Source organism: Colletotrichum chrysophilum, assembly GCF_026319265.1.
Source record: "Colletotrichum chrysophilum strain AFK26 chromosome Unknown scaffold_75, whole genome shotgun sequence".
Classification (NCBI taxonomy): domain Eukaryota; kingdom Fungi; phylum Ascomycota; class Sordariomycetes; order Glomerellales; family Glomerellaceae; genus Colletotrichum; species Colletotrichum chrysophilum.
The window spans coordinates 33,190-58,023 of NW_026517362.1; the positions used below are offsets into that span (position 1 = coordinate 33,190).

Consider the following 24,834-nt stretch of genomic DNA (forward strand, 5'->3'; position numbering starts at 1 on the left):
GTCGTTAGAGAAGTGTCTGTTGCAGCAGTGGTAGTCGTAGTCGGCGTCGTCGGCGAACGGAGCCGGGCACGTTATCAAAGCATCGCATCACGATGACATGTTTGCTGCTTCCAGTTCCCGCCGCCACCGGGGCGCATGTCCGGAGGATGGATACCTCGTGCGGTGCGGTTTGCGTGTTGGCCATTTGCGTACCTATCTCCATATTTGATAGCCTGGGGAAATATCAAAGTTGCTGCAGCAGGCTCAAGAAGGAAGTGGCGGGTACGTAGCTGGCCACGAGTTCCCAAACATCCGGTTGGCGCCACAGGAAGGCAAGCCAGACTCAGGCACTCGTGGCACTGTACCTGTATTTCCGGATCCGGACGACGTCGCAACTGAGTGTGCCGGACTGCGACTCTGCGTCTGCACTGTGTCGTTTGGATGTAACCCCCCCCCCCAAATAAGATAAGGAGGCCAAGGGAGAATCCCACGGGGGAGAGAGAGTTTGTCGTGACTCGCAACGGACGCGACCAACGGCAATGGTGGATTGAGCCGGCTGCAGATGGTTGGAGGGGGCAATGATAACGGCGGTACCACCCCTGGAGATGATGTTGATCCTATCACATTTCGCATCACCAACAGAGGGCAAACACTCTGGAACGAGGAACCAACAATGGGACATTCAGAAACAACAGCATACTTCCAACCAATAGCTGGTCGACGCACAAACAGCAGGTTGTTGTTGTTGGTGGTTGAGTTGCAAGGGGCCCTGCAAACAGCGAAATGGGAGGGTGACCTCTCGATGCGAAACAAGCGAGACGAAACACATATCACCACCACCATAAATAAAAAGAAAAGAAAAGAAAACGCACAAACACGAATGCATTTCATCCACCAATAGGGACTCTCATCAAAATCAACGATATCTGATTGCTCCAAAAAGTCGATCAATAGGCATTCAAAACTCCAAAAGAAGGGTGACAAACAAGCTGTCGTGTCATCACCCCCTATGTTTCCAGCTGGGTCGTCGTCACCGTCCTCCTCGACGGGGTGAGATAAGGTGTGTCAAGGTGAAGGCCATCCCTCACCTGGGACACACCTTGGACCACACCGAGCCCGAGCTTCAGCTGATGAGGAAGAAGAAAAGAGTGGGACAAGCCACCATCTCGGTCGAAGCGCATGCCCTGATTGGTCGGGGAAATCAGAAACAGCAGGAAAAAAAAAGAAGAAAAAAGAGGGAACCCCTGGCCCACCGCGGGCCACTCCCGATGGGAGGAAAAAAGAATGAGAAAAAAGAAGGTCCCAGCGCTTTGGTTCCCGGGACGCCGCCGGCTGCATTAGCGCAATCAGCCAGCAGAGAGGGAAGCCGAGGAAGCAGCAAGCAGCAGTCAGCTTGTCCCGTCGGTTTTTTCTTTTTGTCTGCCAGCTCACACCACCCCCTTTTTCTTTCTTCCTGTTCCCTGCTGCCCACCATCACCACCACGGCCGTTTCTGATGGCGGCGGCGCCTGGACTGCGCTGCGTGCGAAAGTCGCAAGTGTGCCTGGCTAGCGATATACACACCACAACCACCATCACCCCTTTCTTTTCGCGCAAATCGCTCCCGTCCATCGTCCTGCCCCCAAGTCCTACTAGTGCAGCCGCCATCGTCGACTGGATAGCCCATCACCTGTTTGCTACGCAGTCTAGTCGCGAAAACCTGAAATTCCCGTCCCACTAGCCCTAGGCTGCGTGTACTTACTTACACTAGCCACCTCATTACCGCGCCGTACCCGATCTTTGCCCCTACCCCAAATTAAAGTCTAAATCCCCTTTTTCTTCCTCTGCCTCTTCCGTCCATCGTCGCGCAAAACGGATAGTCTAATGCAAGGCACCATCGCCCCATAGCGAGTAGCGTATTCCGTAGTCTAAAGGGCCACACGCGTCCGACGCGGTGCTCCCGCGCGACCAACGCGCGCTGCGTCTTGTATGCGACGACAATCGTCAGTATCACAGTGACTTAGACCCAAGATGAAGGTCCCGGCGCACCAAGGCCAGCACACAAACACATACACAGCATCAAACCCAGCTAAACCCGTAGTCTCGGAGCCCGTCCATCAAGGAAACCATACCCCCCAGACGGGGAATTGGTTGGACAAGGTACGCGAAAGGAACCAAGAATAAAAATTGAAAAAAGTCGCCCTTCCAACCGGAACGTCTGCAGTATCACATCCGGGCCGGCAACTTTTTTTTTCTGTCGCTCGGTCTTGTGTCTGTTCGCACTGCATTGCGTAGGTTGCGTAGCCCCCCCCCCCAACTTCATTCAGCCTGTCCAGGTATCCGTAGCGCGGTAGGCACTTCATCTCGGGGAACCTACCCAACGTCTCATGGCGTCAGGCGCATCATCTGCGATGGCAAAAACCCTCTCAGCTGCGCTCCTCTCAACCACGTAGTCGGGCCGCAGCTACGCGGCAGGCGACGGTCCGAAGGGGACTGGACTGGCTCTATCGAAACAAAAAATCGCCAAAAGAGTCGAGTCGAGTTCGATCTTCCTACCCTTGTCGTTGCGATTTGCGCTGCGCTGCGCCATTGCCGGCTGGAAGGGGATAAAGCAAATTGTAAAACATCCAATGCGCAAAAATAGCTTTCCCAACGTCGCATTTGTCTCTCTCCCTCTGCACTCACTCTCTCTCTCTCTCTCGACGTGAGTTCGAACGAGACGAGGGTTTGGTGTAGGTCGTAGCACTGCATCGCAACAAGTTACTTCCGTTCAAGGGCCCCCTAACCATGCCCCATGCCATCCGAACCTCAACTGGACTCTAAAATCCGTGATGTGCTATTCTTGCTTTTCTCCTCCAAGGCTTCACCTTGTCCGCTGCCTCGGTCTGCTTTCTTTCTTTCTTTTTAATTCCCTGCATACTGTCCTGCGTATTGATGCGCCTCTGCGGTCACTGAGGAAAGGGGGACGGCCAGCAAGAAAGAAAAGGAAAAAAAAAAAAGGCGCCACAGAATGCATAGTCATCATCATCATCAACACCACCACTACATCCCCCCCATGCAAAACCGTCTTCCCCGGCTGCACACATCCCAAACCCGCATGGCCCGTATGCACGATCTACGACATCCTCCTCTCAGAAAAATAAGAAACCACCTTTGTACCACCACAACCTGGGCCCCCCCCCCCCCCCCCCCCCCCCCTCTGTTGCAAGCTCTTCCGTTTGGAGGATGGCCAACATGTTTCCCTTGCCTCTTTCAGCATGTATAATGGCCTAAAAAAATGATTGCCCGCGCATAAGCGCCGGTCCAGGTCTTACCGTCTTAGCTGAGAATCATGGTCTCTGGATGGACGGCACGGCTGTGTCGATCATCGCGTAGTTTGACTTGTCGTAGTTCGCAGCAGCCACCACTACCACCGCCCACCACCAAGGAAAACCCTCGCTCGTCCTCGACATGTCAGACACATCAAGAACCTCTTCTTAGTCAGGGTCGAGACCCCGTACCGAGTCGGGAAAGGGGAGACAAAAAAGATGGATGGATGGATGGATGGGGGCCCGCCGCCGGCATGTCGCAGTCATGTCAGTTGGGACAAACCGGGGGGCCTTTCTCCAACCAGACCACTCACTCCCGCGCACCGCATCCGCCCCCGGCTTCCGATCCCCCCCCCCCCCCATCATCCATCATCCCCTCCCCCTCCTCCTCAAAAGTCTCACTCTCCCTTCCCTCCCCGGATACATCACCCGTCTAGCCTTTTCGCCTCTGTGAATGAGCAGCATTCAATGACACTCCGTGACTCTCTTTGCTCTGTCAGTTTAGTCTGGCGCTTACGGGTGGTGGTGGTCATCGGTCATCCTCTCGGTGTCTCTCCCTTCGCCGCCTGCCCCCTTGGGTCGTTTGCACCAACCATCATCACCAACGACTCAACAACCCCTCCATTCTACTAATTCGTAAAAGCAAAATCGCCCAGCATACCGATCAGGAATGTTGAAGTCGCCCGCCAGCACGCACGGCACCCCTGTCCGCCCGAGATGCATCCTGCACACACTCGCACCAATCTGACCGATCTGGAATGTGCCCGGCTACGTCACGAATAGAAAGAGAGAGAGAGAGCCCGACAAATGAACACAGACGCGTCAAGGTGTGGTGGTTTTATGTATGTGTGCGTCGCAATATTGAACCAAGTGATGTAATTAGGGCTCCGTTGGTTGATCTAGTCGTGAGAGTGAAGATGCGATGCAAAAGTGTCAAAATTAATCAGATGGTTGAAAACTTGTTGTGATGAAATAAGCTTTTTTGTTTTCATACGATTGAGCGCTGTGTAGCTATCCCAAACTCTTGTAGAGAGAGGCAACTAATAGATACAAGTCTAAAAGAGGGCTAAACCCGCGGGGTATCTTCTTTTTCCTGAGTCCAGCCCAAGCCGCTTCCGATATTAAGGACTCAATACGAGAAAGAATAAAAACAAAACAGTGGCCGCGAAGCCTTTTGGTGGTTCTCGACTACACGTTGGGGAAGAAACAGAAGAGCAAAGCCAAGCAGGGGGGAATAAATGGTGTAAGTGATAGATAAATGTTGTCCTTCGTCGCCATTTTGCCTTGTTCTGACAAGGTCGGGGAATAAAGTAAGGTAATAGGAAAGCGTTGCTGACATGTCCTTGGCGATCTCGCTCTCAGGGGACCCGCGAGGTATCCTAAAGCCTGGAGAGGGGGAAAAGAGAAAAGCCAAACAAAACAAATGGGTAGTGATACAAAGTAAAAAGAAATCCAAAAACAGAGTCTATATGCGAAGCAAGTTCTTTTCCCAGCCCGTATCCCAGAATTTTTTGTAGCCCGTCTCCCAAATCAAGTTGCCTAAAGCAGAAGAGATAGTAAGAAGGAGAAAAAAAAAAAAAAAAAGAAATCCAATCGCCCCAACTCTCGCGTTGCTTTTCGCCCGTGTCCAAAGTGAAAACCCCCCAAGAGTGAATAAAAAAGAAAAATTGTCGTCTCACACCCTGAGCGACGGTTGAGGCGGCTAAGTGCCATGTGCGTCGAGGGTGGTGGTTGCGTTGTTCATGCGTTGCTGCCCGACCATGCTGTCTATGGTGGCTCACCGACAGTTTGGAATGGATCCGCCGGGGATATTGTTGTCGTCGTCGGATTTCGATTCGTAGGACGCTGAAGGGGACCCCAGATGCAGGATGTGAGAGCTGACAGGATGGATAACCCAAAACGAGCCATCCATAGGGCAAAGTCCCAGAAAAACCCAGATCCGTCTATGTTGTAACGCCATGCCGTTTGTGTTTTCCCACCCAAAGTACAGCTGGGATTGTGATCCCAGAAAGATCAAAGAAAAATTTCGATGCCACATCATGAAAACCGTGATTGAGCGTTCCCATTCGCCTTGCTGCTGGGAAGCAAGTTGTGGCTCCGAGCCGGTGTGTTCTAGTCTTCGACAGGAATGCGTATTAAAATGGTTGTATGGTAATGTTGTTGCGAAATCGACCAGGACGTTGTACAGACGAGGTGGTACATTTGGAGAAAAGACCGCCAGTATTAGAAGTGTTGTAGGGGTGTAATGGTGTGCGTATGTTCGAATGAGACGCTGCAGCAGCGGGCAGAAAGCGGGTTGTTGCCCCTGTCCGGTGGCGCGTAGAATGCCAGCGCGTCAGCCGCGAGGCCCGCGGGCGGGAAGATGTGTGTGTCGTTCATCATGCTCATGGCACGTCGGTGGATGTTGCGAGGAAAAACCGGCGTGAAGCAGATTTATCGAGGCTTGGGGCGAGGGGGAGGCTTGGGGACACCAGTCGTGTCGTAGGCGCCGCGGCCCATGTTTGAGGTGCTGGAGATTTCTCTGACAACCATCTTGGAGGAGGATATGTTGATCAAACGGCGAGAGCACGTTCTGATGCGTTGGTTCTGAGCACCGAGCTTGTTAGCCATGTTGTCGGTTTGGTTGATTGGATGAGATGATGAAGAGTGTGGTTTGAATCCTGAGGAAGAAAGAAAGTTTGGGGATAAGGCGACAACTTTATAAGCTGAGCGCGATGTGAGGATGAGATTCGCCAGGCCTCACCGCGGTAAGACACTGGGCAGATGCGCACAAGGGGGTAAATTGGCTAGTGGATGCTGTTGCTGCAGCTCTGACTCACAATTCAGAACGTCGTAGTGCGACGTGTTGGATGAAGACTCTGAGAAAATCGTCTTCTGAGAATGGGATTGGTGAAAGGCGACGGGGGTGAAGAAGCGGTGATGATGCAAGGAGGCCTGGGTTATGTTGCCGAATTGGGCGTAACCGCTGCTGCTGGGGGTGTTTCGCAAGAGCCAAAAAATGATGGAGCTGAGGCAAAACAGGCGGAGCGGAGGAAGCGAGGGATGAGTTATCGGCACCGTTGTTGCATGAGGATATCCTGTGTGCTTTTTGCGCAGTCGCAGACGAAGTATTGAAAGGTGTATTGGCGTTTCTTTGGTCGGACGGTTGCGCAGGTCTCGGAAGCTGGTGGTGAATTTGCTTCTTGTGTCGTGGTGATATTATCGGGTCTCTGAATTAATGGGTTCCCCGGTCCAAGTGATGTCTGATTCCGTCTTGTTCTCGTTTCCCTCCTTGTGTTTCGCTTTCGCGCTGGTCAGGGCCCGGAGCGGTACGGTACGGTGCGTGCGAGACGAGGGTTTGGCTTGCTGCAGGTTCTCTCGCTAAGAAGCTAGGAAGCTGGCAGTCTGCAGGGTGGGTCGCGCGAACAGCTTGTCCTGTGAGGCGAGGAGGCGTGTAGAAGAAGGTTGGCCAAAAGACTGCGGTGAGCTTGCAGGAAAAAGGGGGGCGCGTGTAAGAGGAGCGGATTGCTGGGCTCTTGTTGGGAGCAGTCGGTGTGATGATGATGGATGATGCTGGCGTAGAGAAAAGTAGGTGAAGAAAGACCAAAGCCTGTTATTCGCGCCGGGGAAAGACGGGAAGATGTAGTAGTTGATGTTGTAGGGAGAGGTGAGTGAGGATAGTGAAGTAGGAGCGAGAGATGACGGATGGGAGGGAGAGGATTATGAACTCTTATTATTCCAGACGCCCCGACCGAGAATGGGAAATTTTTTCCCCTAAAAGCAATGTCCAATGTCAATGGTAAGGTATCCGTAGAGAGAGGTAAGGTACAGCCGTCAGGTACCTTGGAGCACTCGCAATGTAATGTCAGGGCGGGAGTGAAGGGAAGGGGGCCATGTAGTGTTCCTCAGGTTTGGTTCCTTTTCCAAAAATTAAAGGGCAAAAAAGGGAACCAGAGTGAAGGGATGGGGGGTCCTGGACCGACTGGGATTGGGGATTTGGGCCGGCTCTCCTCTCCCCCAGCACCAGCAACGGCAGCAGCCAACCCACCACCACAAACCCAGCACACACACCTCACCTCATCAGCGCCGGTAGCTTCAGCGGCGCACCCTACCCCCCCCCCCCCGGCGAGACGGCAAGGCCCCAGGCCCTAGACCAGGCCCCTTCATGTTCTCCAGGGGAGTGTGGAATTAGCCACCACCACACCTCGCCATACCAGGACCATGCCGTGAGGTACCAGCCCATGCCTCTCTGATCCTTGCCCCGTCCCATGCCCATGCCATGCCATGCCAGGTACCCGTACCGCTCCCCCCCCAAAGGAGCCGTCGGGAGCATGGCTACGTACTTTTGTCTCCTTCTGGAGCTGCGTAAGGCGAGGAGGCAAGCCGCAAAGGCACCTTACCCATCCCACCACATCATGCTGCAGCAGATACGCAGCCAGCAAGAGACAGAGGAGCCTCCCGAGAGCCAGCAGCAGCCAAGCAACCGAAACAGACGGGACCTCTCCATCTTGTTGCCGCGCACACACGCAGAAGCCCACGTAAGGCTCCTGCTGCTACCACTTCACCCGCAGTGAGGCGAGGCGGTAGAGACCTGGTCCCGTTCCCCTTATGGCTGTTGAGATGCTGGGAGCTGCGCCAAACAGAGACTAGGGCCGAGTCGTGGCTTCTTGCCGGTGGTGTGCAAGTCTGGTGTGGCAGCAAAGTATGGCTTCTTTTGGCTTCAGGGAGAACCCTAACGTAGGGCCGTGGTCGCTGATGAGAACAGTAGCTTGTGTTCCGAAGCTGCTTACTCGCTATTTTCAGGCACACATAAGTGCCCTCCTGGTCTCCCTCTAGTTCACGTTGTTGCTGATCCTACTTTGCGATGCTTTTCCATCAGTCTGCTCGTCTGTCCGCGTAGATCTGATAATGTCTTTCATGCATCCGGTGAGCAGATCAACCCAGTCGAGCAAAAGAAACAGACCAGACAGATGGTTGAGGAAGGGGGAAAAAGAAGGCAAAATGCCGGTCCACCTGAGCAGCAGAAAGAGTGCTAGGCTCCTCCAGCAGCAGGGAACCTGGCGCCGCGTCGCCGGTACGGTACACTGTGTGCGCATCCATCCACCTGGGCAGATTAGACGTCTGGAAAGTACCTTCCACGCCGCGGCAGAGAGAGAAGATACGGCAGTGAGGTCAGGTCAGGCACCTTAAAAGTCGATGGTATCTACAGGGCAATTGGTAAATGGTGCCCAGCCAGTACGTACCGTACCGCTTCTCACCTCACCTTAGCTCACCGGAACACCACAAATTCATCCCCGTCCCCATCGTGCTAGCAGTTTGTCCGTCTGCTTGTCTCCTGTTGCCCTCTGCACTGACGGTTGTCGCCTCTGCGAGGATCCTCCTTGATTACCACGGCGAGCAGGGGCCGGTGGTGGTGACTTTGGGACCTTCAGGGGTGCAGCTCATCCATCCGTCCATCCATCCATCCACCACTGACCCGTGGACGCACCCTCCCCTGTCGCCATGCTTTGTGTCCGTCTGCTCCAATCCCTCCTTCTCTTCGAATGCTTCCAGTCCCACGTCCGGAAGCTTCCTCCAAACGGGTCTCTGAAATCCTTGTCCTGTCCGATGCCGTCCTGTCAATCTGCTGTGGCCCTTAGCGCTCGCGGTGCTCGTCGCAGCCCGACGCAAAACGTGATGTCGCATCAGAGTTGGCTGGATACTCTGTAACTGCCCTCCCTGCCTTAGTCAGGTAAGTCTGTAAGTGAAGGGCTTCGCTGGAGCTTCGCCCCTTCAGCTCGGCTCAGCCCGACGCGACTAGACACAGCATTGAAGCTGTTGATGCTGTGATTGAGTAAAAATAGCTGAAGGGGGCTGTCGTATAGACTGCAAGACGGAAGAGAGAAGGAAGGAAAACGACTGGTCTTCTCGCAGCTCGATTCCTGGCATGTTTCCACCCTGGCTTATCGAGTCGTTTGCTAAACCACCCACCCCCTTCTGCTGCCCGTTGCTTCTTCTTGACAAGGCACTCCCACCTCTGAATTCTGATGAGAGTTGCGTGTTCAGTCTAGCAATTCAGGCGGGCCGGCGGCGTGAGCTCCGCGGCGGGCCAAACCGAGTGCGCAACGAGAATGAACGGCCGGCCAACGTCGTTGGTCATTCCTTGCGCGCAGCGGGTGATGCTGGCTGGTAAATTTCGGGATGTTCCCGTACGAAGTCCTGTGTCGCGTTCCCTGCGATGCCTCCTCCGGCCTGGCCTGGCCGGGCCCAGGCTGACAACGCGCGCAATGGAGCTATTCAGTTTGACTGCCCAGCCCGACGTGTTGCCAAACGAGCACGTCCACCATCTCGCACATTCCATCCCTTAGCTCCTTGCGCTCTTCTGGCGGGCGACGGCTTGAGGTCCCGGACGGGGCCACCTTCTCCCTGCCGTGCTCCTCACCTCGGAGAGGGAATGGCGAGAGCGATCCGTCGCTCATCATTCACGCCTCCTCCGGGCTGATGTCCCGTCGGTGAGCACACAAGTATCCAGGTGGCTCATCCTAGTTCTTTTCCTCCCCGTCATTTTCGCTTCCGCGCCGACCATCCAAGGTCTGCACGGTGAGAAAGAAAAACTCTACCGAAAACTTTTCTCCATTCCGAATACCCTCTATCGGCTGATCCCTGATGGTGTCAGGATGCAAAGTCGGCGCTTGCTTATCCTCACCGACAGCACATTAAGGCCGAACACGAGGGCAGGCCGCGAAAATGGTCGCCCGTCTACATCTCGTTGGACAGGAACGAGTCGAACAGCAACTGAATTCCCACAAACTTCGGTCAGCAGCCAATCCATGCCATGCGCGAGACTTGGTCCCCCAGGGCCGTTGCTGAGTCTTGTGTGTGACCAATTCGTCGTGCCGCGCGTTGAAGCACTGCATCTGATATTCCATTCCCGTGCCGGGTTGGTGCTTGCAACCCCATCCTGTGTCTGGTCCACGTTTTGCTCCCTTCGAAGCTGCTATTTTCACCCGGGAACACCCCGCCACCTCCTCGGCGCCCTTCGTCGTCCAAAGTCCAACCTAGACTTTCGACCCAGATCGGTGGATTTGTCCGAGGCGCACAACACAGCTACAAATTCAGCAAAGCGAGAGGATGCGTCGTGATCAGGTCGTAGAGCATCACAACCCCCCCGCCAACAGTTTGGTTGACGTCTTACCGAGATTTGACCTGTGCCATGTTCGTCTTGCAGGTTCCAGAAAAGTTTAACGCCGTGTCGTCATTGTCGCGAAATACGAACTCAATGTACCGAGGAAATGACTAAGAAGCGACAGCAGATTCTGCCTCCAAGGTTTCCACGGCGAGCGCGGAGGAACGGGCTGGACGGGTAACCCTCAACCTGAACACACCGGCAACACGGGATTTGCCAATGTTTCTTGAGCGGCACGCAGCTGTGCACCAGCATGTCAACGGATGGCAACTGGCATGCGGTCCAAGATCCGCATAGCCAAGACATTGACCTCCCAACTATCTGACGACTCGTTCAGTCGATGTCTGGCGTGCAAGGCTCGGTGTGGACAGCCGCGTGGTTTGCCTCTTCCTATTTCCGCTCAATCAGAATTTCCCTCGTCCGAACCCCGTTGGCTTGGCTTGACCTGTCTACAAAACTCAGTTGGTGGTCTCCTTCGCGATCGGCTGTCGCCGCCTTCGATCCAGAAATCCTGAGAGACGTTGGGATCCGAGATGGGATGAGCAAGTGTGACGTGCCGTTGATCATGACGGCAGGACATGGTCGGCTTCCTGTTTCTTGCGCACATCTCGGAGAAAGAAACAAGAATTGCGAATGTGCTCATAATCGATTTGATCTGTTTGTCGTTCCCGTGTGGATAAGCAAGCGAGCAGTACTCGGCCAGCGGCCTTCCGTGTCTGTCTGTCAACGCCGAGCAGCGAGTGTACATCGCGCCAGAACGGATTCTCGGCGGATTCCAGACTAAGGCAGCTTTTCCCACCGTGAGGCCCCTCAGACGAAGATCAGTCCGCGGTAAGACTGTTTCATCTAGGAGCGATCGCTGCGGCTTCTACTCTCAATACGGCATGTAACAGACTTGACGGGCAAGCGACCAAACGCTGACCGCTGACCCGAAAGAGACAAGCCGGAGAGGCTTGAGTGCTTGCATGAAGCGAGCGGATCGATCCCGTCCGCTCGCCTGAGTCGCAGATATGGAATTGTACTGGCACACAGAGTCTGAAAGATTGCAGAGACGTCCAACATCTGTCGGCCCCCAGCTAGCGAGATTTATGACAGAAATTCGTTCCCGATCATCAGCATCCGTGGACAATGGCCCGATTCAATGCTGATTGAGGTCTGTTTGTGCCCACCCTGCCGATGGCCCGGCCGTCCGGTCATTCCGCCTCTCTGGATGCGACATATGTGAGGTTATCAGTAGATCGCACTCAATGCCATGTTTCCCCACGGCCCCCAATCAGAGCCCCTGAGCTCCCAGACAAGACAAGGCGCAGTGTTCTCTCACTCTGTCGCAGGAAACACGTTTCCCATCTCGTCCAAAACGAGCGGCGATTGACTTTAGACGTCAGCGATTTCCCTGTCGCGGTAGTATGCCGGGCGCCCGGCGCCACATTTCCGCACACCAAGTGAACCGTTTGGTTGCTGATGTCCTGGACAAACCGCAGCTGCAGTTGCTCCTGCCGCTCTGCGTCCACGTTCAAAGGCCAAGTCAAACGAAAGTCTCCCAATTTTTCGGCTCGGCAGGTTAGACAACGACGGCAAACAACAGGGCTTCCCTTTGTTGTCTCGTCTCGGCGTCCATCTCGCGTAGCAGTGCAGCCTCCGTCGCTCGAAATAGGCGGGCGAGACATGCTGCCCATCAATCAATCCGGAACCCTGCATATGGTTCCCTAGGCAAGGTAGGTAGGCTCAGAGGCCACTTGTCTGTCGCCTTTAGTTGCTCTACCCCCTCTGCTGCCGTCGCTGCAGCTCAAGGCCAAGGATTCCCCCCTGCCTGGAAGCATTCAGGGACCTTTGTTCGCCGCTGGGCTCCGCGGCAGGGCAGTAAGCACTGTCCCTCCAGCGGGCTTCCACTGCATGGAAGCCTTCCAGAAGCTGTGGAAAGGTCGAAGCCTTGAAGCAGTGCTCCCCGGTGCCGCTAACAAATACCGCCGTTGAGGGTGCCCCATTTCGGTGGAGAGTCCACTCAATCGTCCACTGATTTCTATTTGTACCAGGGGCAGTCGAGAGTACTACTCACCGTATGCAATTTCCTGTCAACAGGGTGGTCTGCACTGTAGTCCTTCAGGGGTCAGATGGGATCTTCTTCTCTTGGCCTTCTCGTTGCTGAGCCCTGTCCTCCGGGACTTTGTCACGGCACACCTGGTCAATGCCATGGGCTTCAAGACAGGTACTCTGTATCCGGGCATCTGGTTCTCAGGGGGGACAGCGCTGCTAAGAGGCAGGCGAAGGCCGATTGTGGTGGATTTGTCTAGGATGAATCGACTCTTTTCAACTTTGATGAGCCGCCCCGACTGGCCGGGTATTGATAATCTGCAAAAGGTTGATCTCGTGACAAGCACCCGACCAGCATCGCGAAAAACGCCGCCCCAAAGTCGCGGCTGGCGGATGTCCAGGTGCCCGTTCTGCCGCGGCACCACAATGTCATGGCACACGTGTCAAAAGATGGCGAGGTACGTACCGCACCACGCTCCCGTACCGCCTAAAGTAAGGTAATCAAAACTCTTCGTACCGTCGTTCCTGCATTAGCCCAGTCGCCGGCTTGGGTCCGCTGGGGAAAATATGCGATGAAACAGGGGTAAAATTGTGACCCTCCTCGGCTGGATACCGAGGATCCGGTCAGCCACAGGAGAAGCAGAAGCTCGTGCTTCAACTCAACCACAATCTGGCAAGTCTATCGCTGACATCTGCTGGCCAGAGACTACATGCGACTCGCGGTCTGGGACGATGTTGATGGTGGCACTTCTTTGATAGGACTATTGCAAAGTTTCCCTCTTCAACGGTGTGGCTCCGATGCCTGGTTGCAGAGCGGTCATGATCTTCCGCGCCTGTTGCATCCAATTCAAGTCATGTGACTTCCATTATGCGTTTGCGACGGACGGTCGAATGAGAAGACCCTGAGGTCTCGGTGAGGTTGCACCCTGGTGACAGCCCAATCCAGCCCAACGGCGAAGCTGTCAACAGTCTCATCGGCTCCACCAAGCCATGTATGCGCCTCCATCCGCGATCCCACATGCTGGGCTGGCGGATGAAGCCGTTCTTCTTTGTGTCCACCTTCCGTGCCGTGGCTTGAAAACGCTGCGGCCTCATCACGGCAACGCCAAATCATCCAAGACCGGAAAAATTTCAATGTCAGGGAACCTTGCAGTCAAGGCTTGCGCTGCCGGGAACTTGGGACCGACGGGATCACAGTGAAAACGGCCCTCCTGATGACCCTAGCCATGCTGGCTTTTCGGCAGGGATAGCGAGATAGTCTCAGGAGGGCTGGAATGGACTAGGAGTTTGAGCCAAAATCGGTGAAGTGATCCTGCGAAGGCCTCCCCGGAGCAGGTTCCGATGAATTGTTCACCGCGTGGATACCGCCTCACCAGGGCTGCAGCCTCGCAGGGGATTTTCCTGGGAGGACCAGGTCAATGTTGTCAACAGTTTGAAATGCTCCAGGCTGCGTTCTGGAAGGTCCAAAGAAGGCATGAAGATCCATCGTCTCCATAATTTGGGAAGGGGCCCGGAAAGCATGTCTCTGTTGACGGGTAAAGGAGTCGTGTTCTGGATAATGTTGAGAGACATCTAGGCCATAATGTATAGACACCAAACCGATCGGCAGAGCCTTGATCCTGGTGACGGGTGAGTGTTTGGCACACCGTCAACTGGTTCGGTGTCATGTCAGAGCTTCCTGCAGTCAAGGGCCGACGCTGCAAGAGCCGGACTCATGCTCGAGAGGTTGTGTGCAATCTTCAAAGTTGCGTCCCGCAGCATGCGACAGTCGCAAACGTCAAGTATTGGTCACGCATCCGGCCTATCAGATGTGCCATGCAGCTTCTCGATCTCGCAATTGCAACCTGCACAGCAAGTCCTGAAGTTTGGGCAAAAGCATGCCGACGTTGTCTCATCAGGAGTCATGAAAGTCATGAGAGTTCGATTGTAGCGAGACCATGGAAATGTTCCAGAAGCTTTGGGTCCAAGATTTGAGAGTTCGGAACGACAGGTCATGACTCAGCCCTGCCGTTTGAGCTTAGAGCCCAGGTAAGTTAAATGGCTGGCAAGCATCGGAGGCCGTATCTGCAGAGCTTTGCCGGGTAGGGTTCGGCAGCATTGGCAGCACAGGCCACACGGCATCTTGGAAGTCTAAGCCGGCTGATTGCGACTGGTCCAAAGTGATGAAGATGTTCGGGGGACGAACTCTGTGACGAGTCATTGCGGGCACTGGTGTTTGCTGCAGCGCACGAACGAACGTTTGTTCGCGTGGCGCCTTCGGCCAAGATGCGTGGATATGCCTGCAAAATAACGAGAGATTCGTTTGCAAATGGTGTATTGCCTTGGTCGTCGCCTCCGGGCGCTCTTGGTGGATGAGGGCCACCATCCATGTGCAGCAACGGCCGCAGCTGCCATAGCTGGCATGGCTCAAAATGTGATGCATCTGGCAGGCCCATCTTCGTCTGAGAGTTGGAGGCAAACTGGTAGGATGTATCCGTACTCTGTACAGCACGACAAATCGTGGGCAACTGGCAAGCAACAAGCTCTTTGCTTGCTTACCAGGTTGGCGACTGGCGCTGTGACCTGTCACAGAGGTGTGGTGGAAACCTTCTCGGGGAAGAGATGGGACGAGGGATGGGGATTGACCTCGTGGCACCGGGGAAGGGCTTCCGCTGGCTGAACGGGAACGGGGTCTCTGGAACTACGCTGGAGTGCTGGAGCAGGTCGTAGTGGCCACTGTTCGCAGTGCATCCGTCCGGCCAGGATGGTCTCGCGAATATGTTGGTAATTTTAAAAATTTTCTCGTTTTTTCTGATGTTAATATCCCGGGCAATCCTCAAGGTCCTGGGTGATGTGGAGCTGGTTGTTTGCGTCACCCCAGTCCAACCTTCGAAGGCCATGTGTGTTCGCTTGTCCTTCTGGAAAATAGGATCTGCGGTGTCACCCTGTCGTGTCCGAGGCGATAGGAGAGTGTTTGCGGGGCCGGCGAGAGGGCTCTTGTGTTTGGGAATGATTGTCGCCGTCTGGGGGAAACGAGGAGCCGGGAGGCTTGGAGGATGGGATTTTCGTGGATATCCGTGTTGGTGGCAGGGCGGAAAAGGAGAAGGGGGTGAACAAACGCTGTGACGCTGTCAAAGTAGACTTGTGGAGGTCGACGCTCGAGGAGGAGGACGACGACGACAGCAGCGACGAGGGATGGATGGATGGATGCCCTGGTGGAGAGGACAGGTCCAGCAGTGACGGAGGAGGGCTACGTACCCGGCCTACGTAAGGGACCTACCTACCTGCCTATCCGTACCTGACCTTCCTGCCTCGTCGAGAGTGCAGTTTCAAGAGAAGTCAAAGCAGGGGAAGTCGCGAACCTGGGAAAAGAAAGAACAGTGAGAGTGAGAGTAGGTGCTACCTTGGGTATGCAGCGTGCCTTCCACCCCCCTTCGAGGTGCAATATTCGTATTACTGTACCTACTGGAAGGCACCTCACTTGCGGCGACACGACTGCCCTTCTGAGCTGCTACTCCCGGCCCGTGCCTGCCTGCAGTCGGCTGTTGGCCTCGGTCTACCGAGCATTGGACACCTAAGGTCAATATCCGCAATCCAGTGCCCATCTCTGGGTGGTGCCTCACCGAATTAAGGAGAGACATTGTCCGGGGACGTCATTTCCCACACATTGCCACTCACGCCTTCACCGAGGCTTGACCGACCCCTGGATCGCTGAACTCCACACGGCCTCTGCGATCGCGAGAGCGAAAGAAGCAACGAGAAGAAGCAGCGCATGTGAACGATGCCTGTTTCTTCTTCCGCGGACCCGTCCACCGCCCACTTTGCCTTTTTCGGGAGAAGAAACGGCCTTGAGGTCATCCGGCCGATGTGATGACTGTTGAGTTTACCGGCTAAATTTCCCGTGCCTGTATTCGGTAGCATGAGACTCCACTTCGGTGAACCTGCTCCGCGTCGGCCACAGAAGCAGTCACGTCAGGTGCTGCGTTCCAGTAGATTTTGACGTCAGCTCGGGCTGGAAGGGAGCGGTTCTATCGCCAGAGAATTCTCGAGAGTCCATCTGCTGACCTCTCCAACTGTGTCTTCTCAAAGCAGATAGTCCAAATGGAGTGATAGTGTGGATGACGGGGTAATCGGGCTTTTCGATCGATTAAAAGAAGACTTGGCATAGATCATGCCTGCGTAGGAATAGTAGTATTATCACGTCTCGATTGATGATGACCGAGGAGAAGTCAACAAGTTGAGGCGTGGCGTGAGGACAACACGAATGTTTAGAGATGCGCAACCTGTTGTAATGGTTTGGAAGCAAATATTGGACATCATATGTAGCTCGATCCCTTCCGGGTCCAAACCAATACCCTGCTGCAACTTCACCATGTTTCAACACCTGTGAACGCTCATAGCTCTACTATTCCCCTGTTTGCTGTCCATGGAGTAAATGACGATACAAATCGTGGGTTTACTGTCAGCCCCCTATATCCTCCACCGCGAGATCTTTCTGGGGCGCATACCATGTGCTGGTTGCTGCACAAGTAGCGCGGCTTAGACTTGACGTTGAAGTAGCATTTTAAGAAAGTTCAGGAGTTGTTCCAGGCCAATGAGGTATGAACTTGAAGTCACGACGCGGCCACCCGGAAGACAGACTATGCCAAGCTTATCCGACATACGACTACAGTTTATACAGACCATGCCAGAAATTTAGCTGGTACCACACTGCGATACATGTATCAAAGTGCGGTGGAAGTAGCTAGCTTTTCTAGACCCCTGGTACAGATCCCGATGTGTTTTTGAACATGTCTTTACCAAGTGTTGACAATGTAATGGCAAGGTCCTCAGCTGTAGTCTTGATGGCAATGATATTGCCGAACCAGCTCGCCGATTGTATTACGCAGAGATCACCTCCATAGGAACCTATAAGAGCTCTCAGTGAGGCATTTTAGGAGGCGCTTGCGTAGGTAGCTAATTGTCTACGTCTTGAGACGTGAATTCGACATGTTTGCGAGCAAAGTCTGCAGGCAGTACCCCCATCTCACATCATCGCCATCCGAGTACTTAAAACAGGCACATGAACCCACCTTAGGAGGATCAAAGTTCCCTGGCCCAAAAGTTAGCATCGCCTAATGTGACGCCTCGGCCGGTACGTCGCGGGATGTGCGACCGGCCAGCTGGATGAAGGGTGTCGAGTGTCACTTTCGATGATGCTATCCAGACACTCTTACTTCATCAAGCTAACAACAGTGCCATCGGAAGTTTGGCGCTGATATCAATTGTGCCAGAATAGACATGATATGCTGACGGTCCAGATTTAAAAGATGCCTTCCACTCGAGGCCACCAAGCTTACTGACAAGACTGACAGGCGTGGAAACAAGAGTTGACGTATTGGAACAGCATCAGCATCGAGTAAATGACTTCCAATACCATAGAAACCCAAATATCTTCTCATCCATGCCTATCATCCCCATTGGAACCATGCTGAGCCTGTTCCTCTTAGGTTGCATAGGTTCAGGGACTGTGTCGAATCTTGACAGATGAGACATACTTGGCATAGACACCCACAGAGTCTTCTATAGACCAATCGTAGTTCCCAAGATGAGAGGATAGCTCTTTTTTGCTGCGAGGGCTGTTGGCCACTCCGCACAAATATACCCATACTAGTTGAGCGTCTCAAACCCGTGAAGTCGATGTTAGTTGAGCATAGCCCAAGTCCATGGTTCCCCAAACGAACCAAAGCCTCATCTTTTCTGAATATGCAAGTTCTTCGTCACGGACATATGATGTTTTGGTTGCTCTTGTGCCACGTCATCGTGGTGGAGTTTGAGCCGCTGGTTGTGATGGAGCAGGTACGATCAAGAACATCGGGGGTTACTGCAGATTTCTGAGCACTCCTCGGGCAGGCAGGTGCGAGTGGGCAAATACTGTAGAATCTCGACAAAGGCAAGAACATCCGCCGCCCATACGCTTCCTTGGATAAAAGTTCTGAGGTCGCCCGTCCCGACAACAACAATCCTTGGCCAACGACTTTTGCTTCAACGTCATCTCATCAACATCATCTCGCCAACGTCATCTCGTCAACATCACTTCGGCAACGCCACCCCATCAACATACTCGTCTGCACACTGCAGCTAGAAGCTCAATATGTCGTCTGTACCACCCACCTCAAGAGTATTCGTACACCTATCCTTCAAAGGGAAGCGCCAAGACGACGGTATGAGACTGGGTTGTCTAACTATCCGGTACGTGGAGGCGGAAAAAGAGTTCATCCCCGGATCAATTCTCGGGGAAGATTCCTGGACCGCAGCGTTAGTTCCCTTTCTTGTTCAACCTGAGCAGCTCTCGGACATTGCCAGAGCTGAGATCGCGGAGGCGGAGCGGTACGAAAGAACTCGGGCTTATTATAAGTTCAATGTAATATTCTACGACGAGGCGACCGAGTATCAGTAGCTTAAGATCCACAAGGACATCATTCAGACCCTTAAGGGTTTTACAGTGCGAAAAATGAGCGATCGGCAGCGCGATCTTGAACTCCCTTGGCATCACAAATGCTTTTCGGATCGTCTCCGAGTCTCGACCCTCGAGGGCATGCCCGTCCTGAAGATCTGGGCCAGCCCAGGAGAGTGGGAGCAGCTTCGTCAGAAAACCCAGAGTTTGCCATATATCCCCATGCCGACACCAGAACTCATCAATGCAAGCCTGGAGCAGCTTATCGCGGGAATGGAAGAGGTTAGTGTCTTGTCCAATTCCACACGTAGGCGATTCAACGATGTCATCTGTCTCTACCGTGTATGTGATAGCGTTCCCGAAGGCACCATGCGTGTTTTGCCGCGGTGGATTTAGGATCTCTTTATGATGCCAACGCAGAACGATGGCTGGGGTCAGGATCTCTTTATGGAGCCAACGCAGAACGATGCGCAAAACGATGCGCAAGACGCCGCGTAGGTGGGCAATGTGCCTCTAATGAGACCAAACAAAGTTTTGCGTTTCCTAGGAACGGTCCGTCTGGCTGTCTGCGCAAGACGACGATGTGAAGCAACAGAGGGAGAGTTGCTCAAACTGAAATATGGGATGGATTATGCGTATCAAACCGGGATAGCGCTGTGTTCACAAGGAACATGTGAAGTTTTGCGGGAAAACTTGTGATTGGTACGCATCGAAACTACCCTCAAGCCACCAGATCGAGACATGGGATCTAACATGGACAGGGCTGCAGGAGCTTCGAGTAGGAGGGAGGGGAGGATTCTTCAGACGGCTTCCATGGTTAATGGGGGGAGATTGACTCGAGTTTGGTCTGGCTGGGAGGCCGTGGCTATCCCAAAATTGCATTCCATAACACTCGTTTTAACTGCCTAGTTGACTTTGCTTACGCACACACTGACTGACTATGGGTGTTTTAATACCACGAGACTGCCTATTTCTGCTGTGGCTATACTACACCTTACCGTCGTCGTCCTTGCTACTATCGTCGCTGCTATCATCGTTGTTCACGTTGTTGTTGCCGTTGCTGTTGACCTCGGCCATCGTATTCATCATGTTCACCAAGTACACAGGAGATATAGCCGCCCAGACATAGGAAAACCCGGCGGTCTCTTTGATAACATATGGTTCCGCTTCGCTTTGCAGTGAGATACGCAGAGATGCCACACCTCTCACCCTCATCTTCAGGCATCACCAGGTGACCCAGACAAGCTGGCCGTCGTCGCATCCGGTAATGTGTTGGTGCAGCGTCGGCCAGGAAAAAAAGCTTGACCTCGGGAACCGCAAAGAGCAGACATCGAAAAACCCAAGTGGCGCAGAAGCAGAGCGGGGGAACAGGGAAGAAACATCTGGGGAAGCACACTAAAACCCCGCACCCGTTGGTGCCAATTTCCCCGGCTAACAGCAGCAACACCGCTCCAAGACAACGCCTGGAGGGACTGCGGCACTGCGGCACAGCACCCTTCCAGCGGCACAAGCCCCTGTAAGTGCTGACGTGTGGGGCCTGCCGACGGTAAACACGACGAGAGGCGCACCAATCATGTTCCGCTTCGGCGGGTTCTGACGACATGTTTCCTTGCCTCCTCTGTTCCCCAACTCTGTCCCCCGGCACCTCCGCTCCTTCAACGTCGTCATTGCCTCCAACCCGCCTAATCCCCGGACTTGGCAGTCGAGCTTCACCCGCCATCTATCGTTCTTCTCCTTGTTGGACTGCGAGCTCAACCAACCCTGAGGGTCCCAGACTCCCAAAGGCCTTTCGATCTGGTCCCGCCGTGCGTTCCTGAACAGCCAGCCGGCCATCCCACCATCCAGCCACGCCAATTGGATCCCCCGCTTCATCTCCGAGTCCCATTGGAGAGGGTGTCATCGGGCCTTTGCTGTGTGCCTCTTCTCCTCATCGAACCTGACTAGCCTTGCCCTGCCTCGGAGCTGGCTCCCTGCCCTGCACCGCAACAGCAACTGCATTCGCTCTCTCTCTCTCGCTTTCCAAGCTGCAGCAGAACACCTGCTCCGCACACACTTCCTCCCCAATCCCGGCGTCCTACATCTCGGTTCGACCAACAACATTACGTTCCGTTGACAAAGCAGGCCAAGGTACGAGAGCTTCGCACGCTACGCCTGGCCTGCCTTAGCTCCGAGCTCGCCCACCCGCCTCGAGCTTGTTTCTCGCGTTGTTTGTCTGCCCATCCAGGCTGGCCCTGGACCTAGACCGGTCAAGCGAAAGGATTCCACCACATGTTCGTCTAGACGCTCCAGTCACATCATGCCGTCACAACCAGACCATTGATCGACCCTTGCTACTTCCGCTTCTCGCTGTTTGCTTCTTCCCGATAACCAATTGGCAAAACCCCAACCGAGTGGAGCTGGTTCTCTGCACTCCGCAGCCCTGTCTGTGTTGCCATTGAGCGAGGGCAAGGCCAAGGTCCGGCTGATCCAGTCGTCCCATCGTCCCACCTCTCTTGCCATGCGCAAGTCTCCACGCGCCTCCTCCCCCATGGGGGAAGGAGAGGGGACGGGGACGGGTGCTTTGGGATATAAGCTTCGTCTTCACCCCATCTTCCCCTCACTCAGACCTTGTCGCCCGCCCTCCCGCCACCATCGTCGTCTGTTCTGGTCCACGGTGTTTTGCGCTGCAGTCCTTTGCTTCCTTCTCTGGTCTCCCACCACCACCGCAAACACCTACACGATGCGCTCGTCTCTCCTCTCTGCCGCAGCCGGAGCTGCCCTGCTCCTCCCGGCAGCGACTGCCCAGTTCGTTGGCTCGCCTGGAGGAAACACTTCCACCGTGAAGACGAGCCCCGACGAGGACGGCAAGTACTGGATCTTCAGCGACCACATCAAGGCCGCCTTCATCCCGTACGGCGCCTCCATCTCAAACTTGCTCATCAATGACAAGTACGGTGTCCCCCGCGACATTGTCGGCGGCTTCGACAATGCAAGCTACTACAGCATTGATACCCAGCACCCTCACTTTGGCGGTGTTCCTGGCCGTTACGCGAACCGCATCAAGAACTCCACCTTTGAGATTGACGGCGAGAAGTTCAAGATTGACGCCAACGACAACAATGGCCTCGACACTCTGCACGGTGGCTCTGACGGCTGGGATTGGCGCAACTTCACTGTTGTGTCCCACACCAACAGCAGCATCACCTTCTCCTTCACCGATCCTGACGGAAAGGAGGGCTTCCCCGGCGAGGTCGTCTCGCTCATCACCTACACGGTGAAGGACTGGAACTGGGACTTCAAGATGATTGCCGTTCCGACCACCAAGAAGACTCCCATCATGCTCAGCAGCCACACCTACTGGAACCTCGACGGCTTTGCCAACAATGAGACCAGCACGGCCCTCAACCACACTCTCCACATGCCCTACAACGGCCAGAGAGTGGCAGTTGACAACATCCTCATCCCTACCGGAGAGATCCTCGCCAACGAGAAGGGCTCCGTCAATGACTTCTGGAGCGCGCCGAAGCAGATTGGCGCTGACCTTGGCAAGAAGGAGCTTGAGAACAACTGCGGCTTCAACTGCACTGGTTATGGTGAGTCATATTGCCCCTCTGCGCACCGTTCAATAAGCTAACCTCTAAAGACAACTGCTGGATCGTCAACCGCAACGACCTCGGCTCTTACAACTGGCGCAACGAGGGCTACGTCGCCCGCCTCCAGTCCGCCTGGTCCGGCATTCAGCTCGACGTCTACACCGACCAGGACGCCTTCCAGATGTACAGCTGCAACCAGCAGGACGGCTCCATGGCCCTGAAGAAGACCCAGGGTCTCTTCGACAACAAGGACTTCCCACGCATCATTCCCAAGTACGGATGTCTTGTCCTCGAGGTCCAGGACTGGATCGACGGCATCAACAACCCTTCCTGGGGCCGCGGCAAGAAGCAAATCTTTGAGCCTGGTGGTGACCCGTACGTCCTTCAGGCTAGCTACCGCTTCAGCATCAACTCGACCGTCTCTGCATAGCGGGCGAGAGGAAGTGGGAAAGGAGTGACGGTGAAACAAATGATATTAATGATACCAGGTGCAGTATTAATTAGCGCTACTAGTCGTTGAATATTTAATGGGACAAATGACGCATGCCCCCTGTCTAGTAGACGTGAAATTTCTGGTGATCAAACTCCTTCCCATACGGTGACTTTACCTCTTCTTCTCAATATCAAAAGTCCAGTGGTAATACGCTTGAAAGATTTAGTGTGTGTATGCCAGAAAAAAGGTATCATTTTGCGCTCCCATATATTTCATAACTTTTGATGTCCATATAAACCCAACAAAACCTGTCAGCTTTTGGCTTCCAATGGCGCAGGCTTCACCCGCCCCAGACCCTCCTTGCCGTAGTAGTCCATGGGATAGACCCCTTTGCCCCAGTCATCCCGCACCTCGAGCGCAACCAGCGCCTCGTACGGCGTCAGTAACGGCCTCGGGAACGCATAACCCCAGTCGATACTCAGCCGCGGACACGCCACCTGCACCCAGCACTCGACGTCCGCCATCATAGCCAGCTTGCCGGGGAAGATCTCGCTGAGCAGCAAATTCACCCACGGGATCCCGCGCTCCTTGAGCCTCTTCTCGATCAGCGCCATCGTGTTCGGGTTGCCCTGGCGGCCGAGCGACCCGAGGATCAGGCCCCACTTCCTGGCCGTCTTGGCGGTGCGGATCGCGGTGCGGCGCAGGTCCTGCATCTCGTCGTGGCCGTACGTCTCGCGGGTCAGCTTGCGCGAGTACGGGTCGTAGCGGTACGCGGGGATCTGCGGGTTGTGGATCATGATGCTCTCGAGGTGGAAGCGGCCGTCGCCGAGGTAGAGGATGAGGTCGACCTTGTTGTCCGGGTCGTCGGAGTCGAGGCGCGGGGAGGTGCAGCCGAGGATCTCGCCCTTGCTGAGGGGCGCGATCTGCGGGACGAGGACGCGGAAGCCGGCCTTCTCGAGGGTGCCGCGGACGCCGTGGATGGTGGCGTTGAACTGGATGGTGCCGACGACGGCGATGGTCTTGCCGGAGGCGAAGTTGCGCTCGAGGGAGGCGAGCAGGTGCGAGGTGTCGATGCTGATGTCGACGAAGACGTAGAGCGTCTTGATCTTGGTCACGTCGACGGGGATGAGGCAGCTGTGGGCGTAGTGCACGAGCAGGTCGCAGCCGAGGGCGCGCGCGGTGTAGTCGTCGATGCAGCAGGCGCCGTACGTGACGTCGCCCATGATGAGCGTCTCGATGCCCGGGCAGAACTCGGTGAGGATGTCGGAGATGGTGGTCGCGAAGAGGAGGAGGCCCTCGGGCATCTGGAGCGCGACCTTCTTGGCGCCCGACGTCCGGATGCGGTGGATCGTCTTGGGGATCTCGAAGCTGTAGTTGGAGGGGAGGATGGAGATGGCGGACTTGAGCGCGGGGTCGTTGAGGATTTCGGGGGGCACCTGGTTCAGAAGACGTGGACCTCGTCTTGGTTTGGCGACTGCAGAGAGATGTGAGATGAGTGAGCTGAGCTGAGAGAGGGGGAAGTGAAGATTCGCACCTTGGATGGACTTGCTGTCCTCGATGGACCCGTTGGCCCCGCCATTCTTCACCGCAGCCTCGGCGGCCGTCCTTCGTCCTACGAAGCGCTTCTTCGGTTGCTTCAGCGCCGGCTCGGCGGCGGCGGCTGCTTCTTCGCGATGAGACGCCTCAATGTCTGCGGCGATGCCCAGGTCGGTTTGCGCCCGGTCCTCCTCCATGACTGCGACACTTTCTGCTTCGTTGTCTCTCCGCCCAAAGCCTCGGTTATTTTGCAGGGTTTCCAATTCAGTGATAATTAAGACGTGCCTCGCTGCGCAACTCCGTGTATCGTCAACTGTATCGTGAGAGAGTGACTGAGCCCACTCGCAAATGCCCCGCGATTGTATGTTCTGCTAACTGAATTTTGCGCGGGGCAATTCGGCCGATAAGATAACGTAACTGGCTCTCATGCATGTATTG

The 24,834-nt window shown here is 54.8% G+C and overlaps 2 protein-coding genes across 2 annotated transcripts; one reads left to right on the forward strand and one right to left on the reverse strand.

Moving 5' to 3' along the window:
- Window positions 1-21,574: 21,574 nt before the first annotated feature.
- Window positions 21,575-22,857, forward strand: COL26b_008500 (uncharacterized protein; the record flags this gene model as incomplete). The annotated part of the gene is made up of 2 exons (XM_053181258.1): window positions 21,575-22,427; window positions 22,478-22,857. The coding sequence occupies 2 exons, from the start codon at window positions 21,575-21,577 to the stop codon at window positions 22,855-22,857; spliced, it is 1,233 nt and encodes a 410-aa protein (XP_053034762.1).
- Window positions 22,858-23,171: 314 nt separating this feature from the next.
- On the reverse strand, window positions 23,172-24,593 carry DPH1 (Diphthamide biosynthesis protein 1; the record flags this gene model as incomplete). The annotated part of the gene is made up of 2 exons (XM_053181259.1): window positions 23,172-24,334; window positions 24,395-24,593. 2 exons carry the CDS (start codon window positions 24,591-24,593, stop codon window positions 23,172-23,174), a joined length of 1,362 nt encoding a protein of 453 aa, XP_053034763.1.
- Window positions 24,594-24,834: the final 241 nt, after the last annotated feature.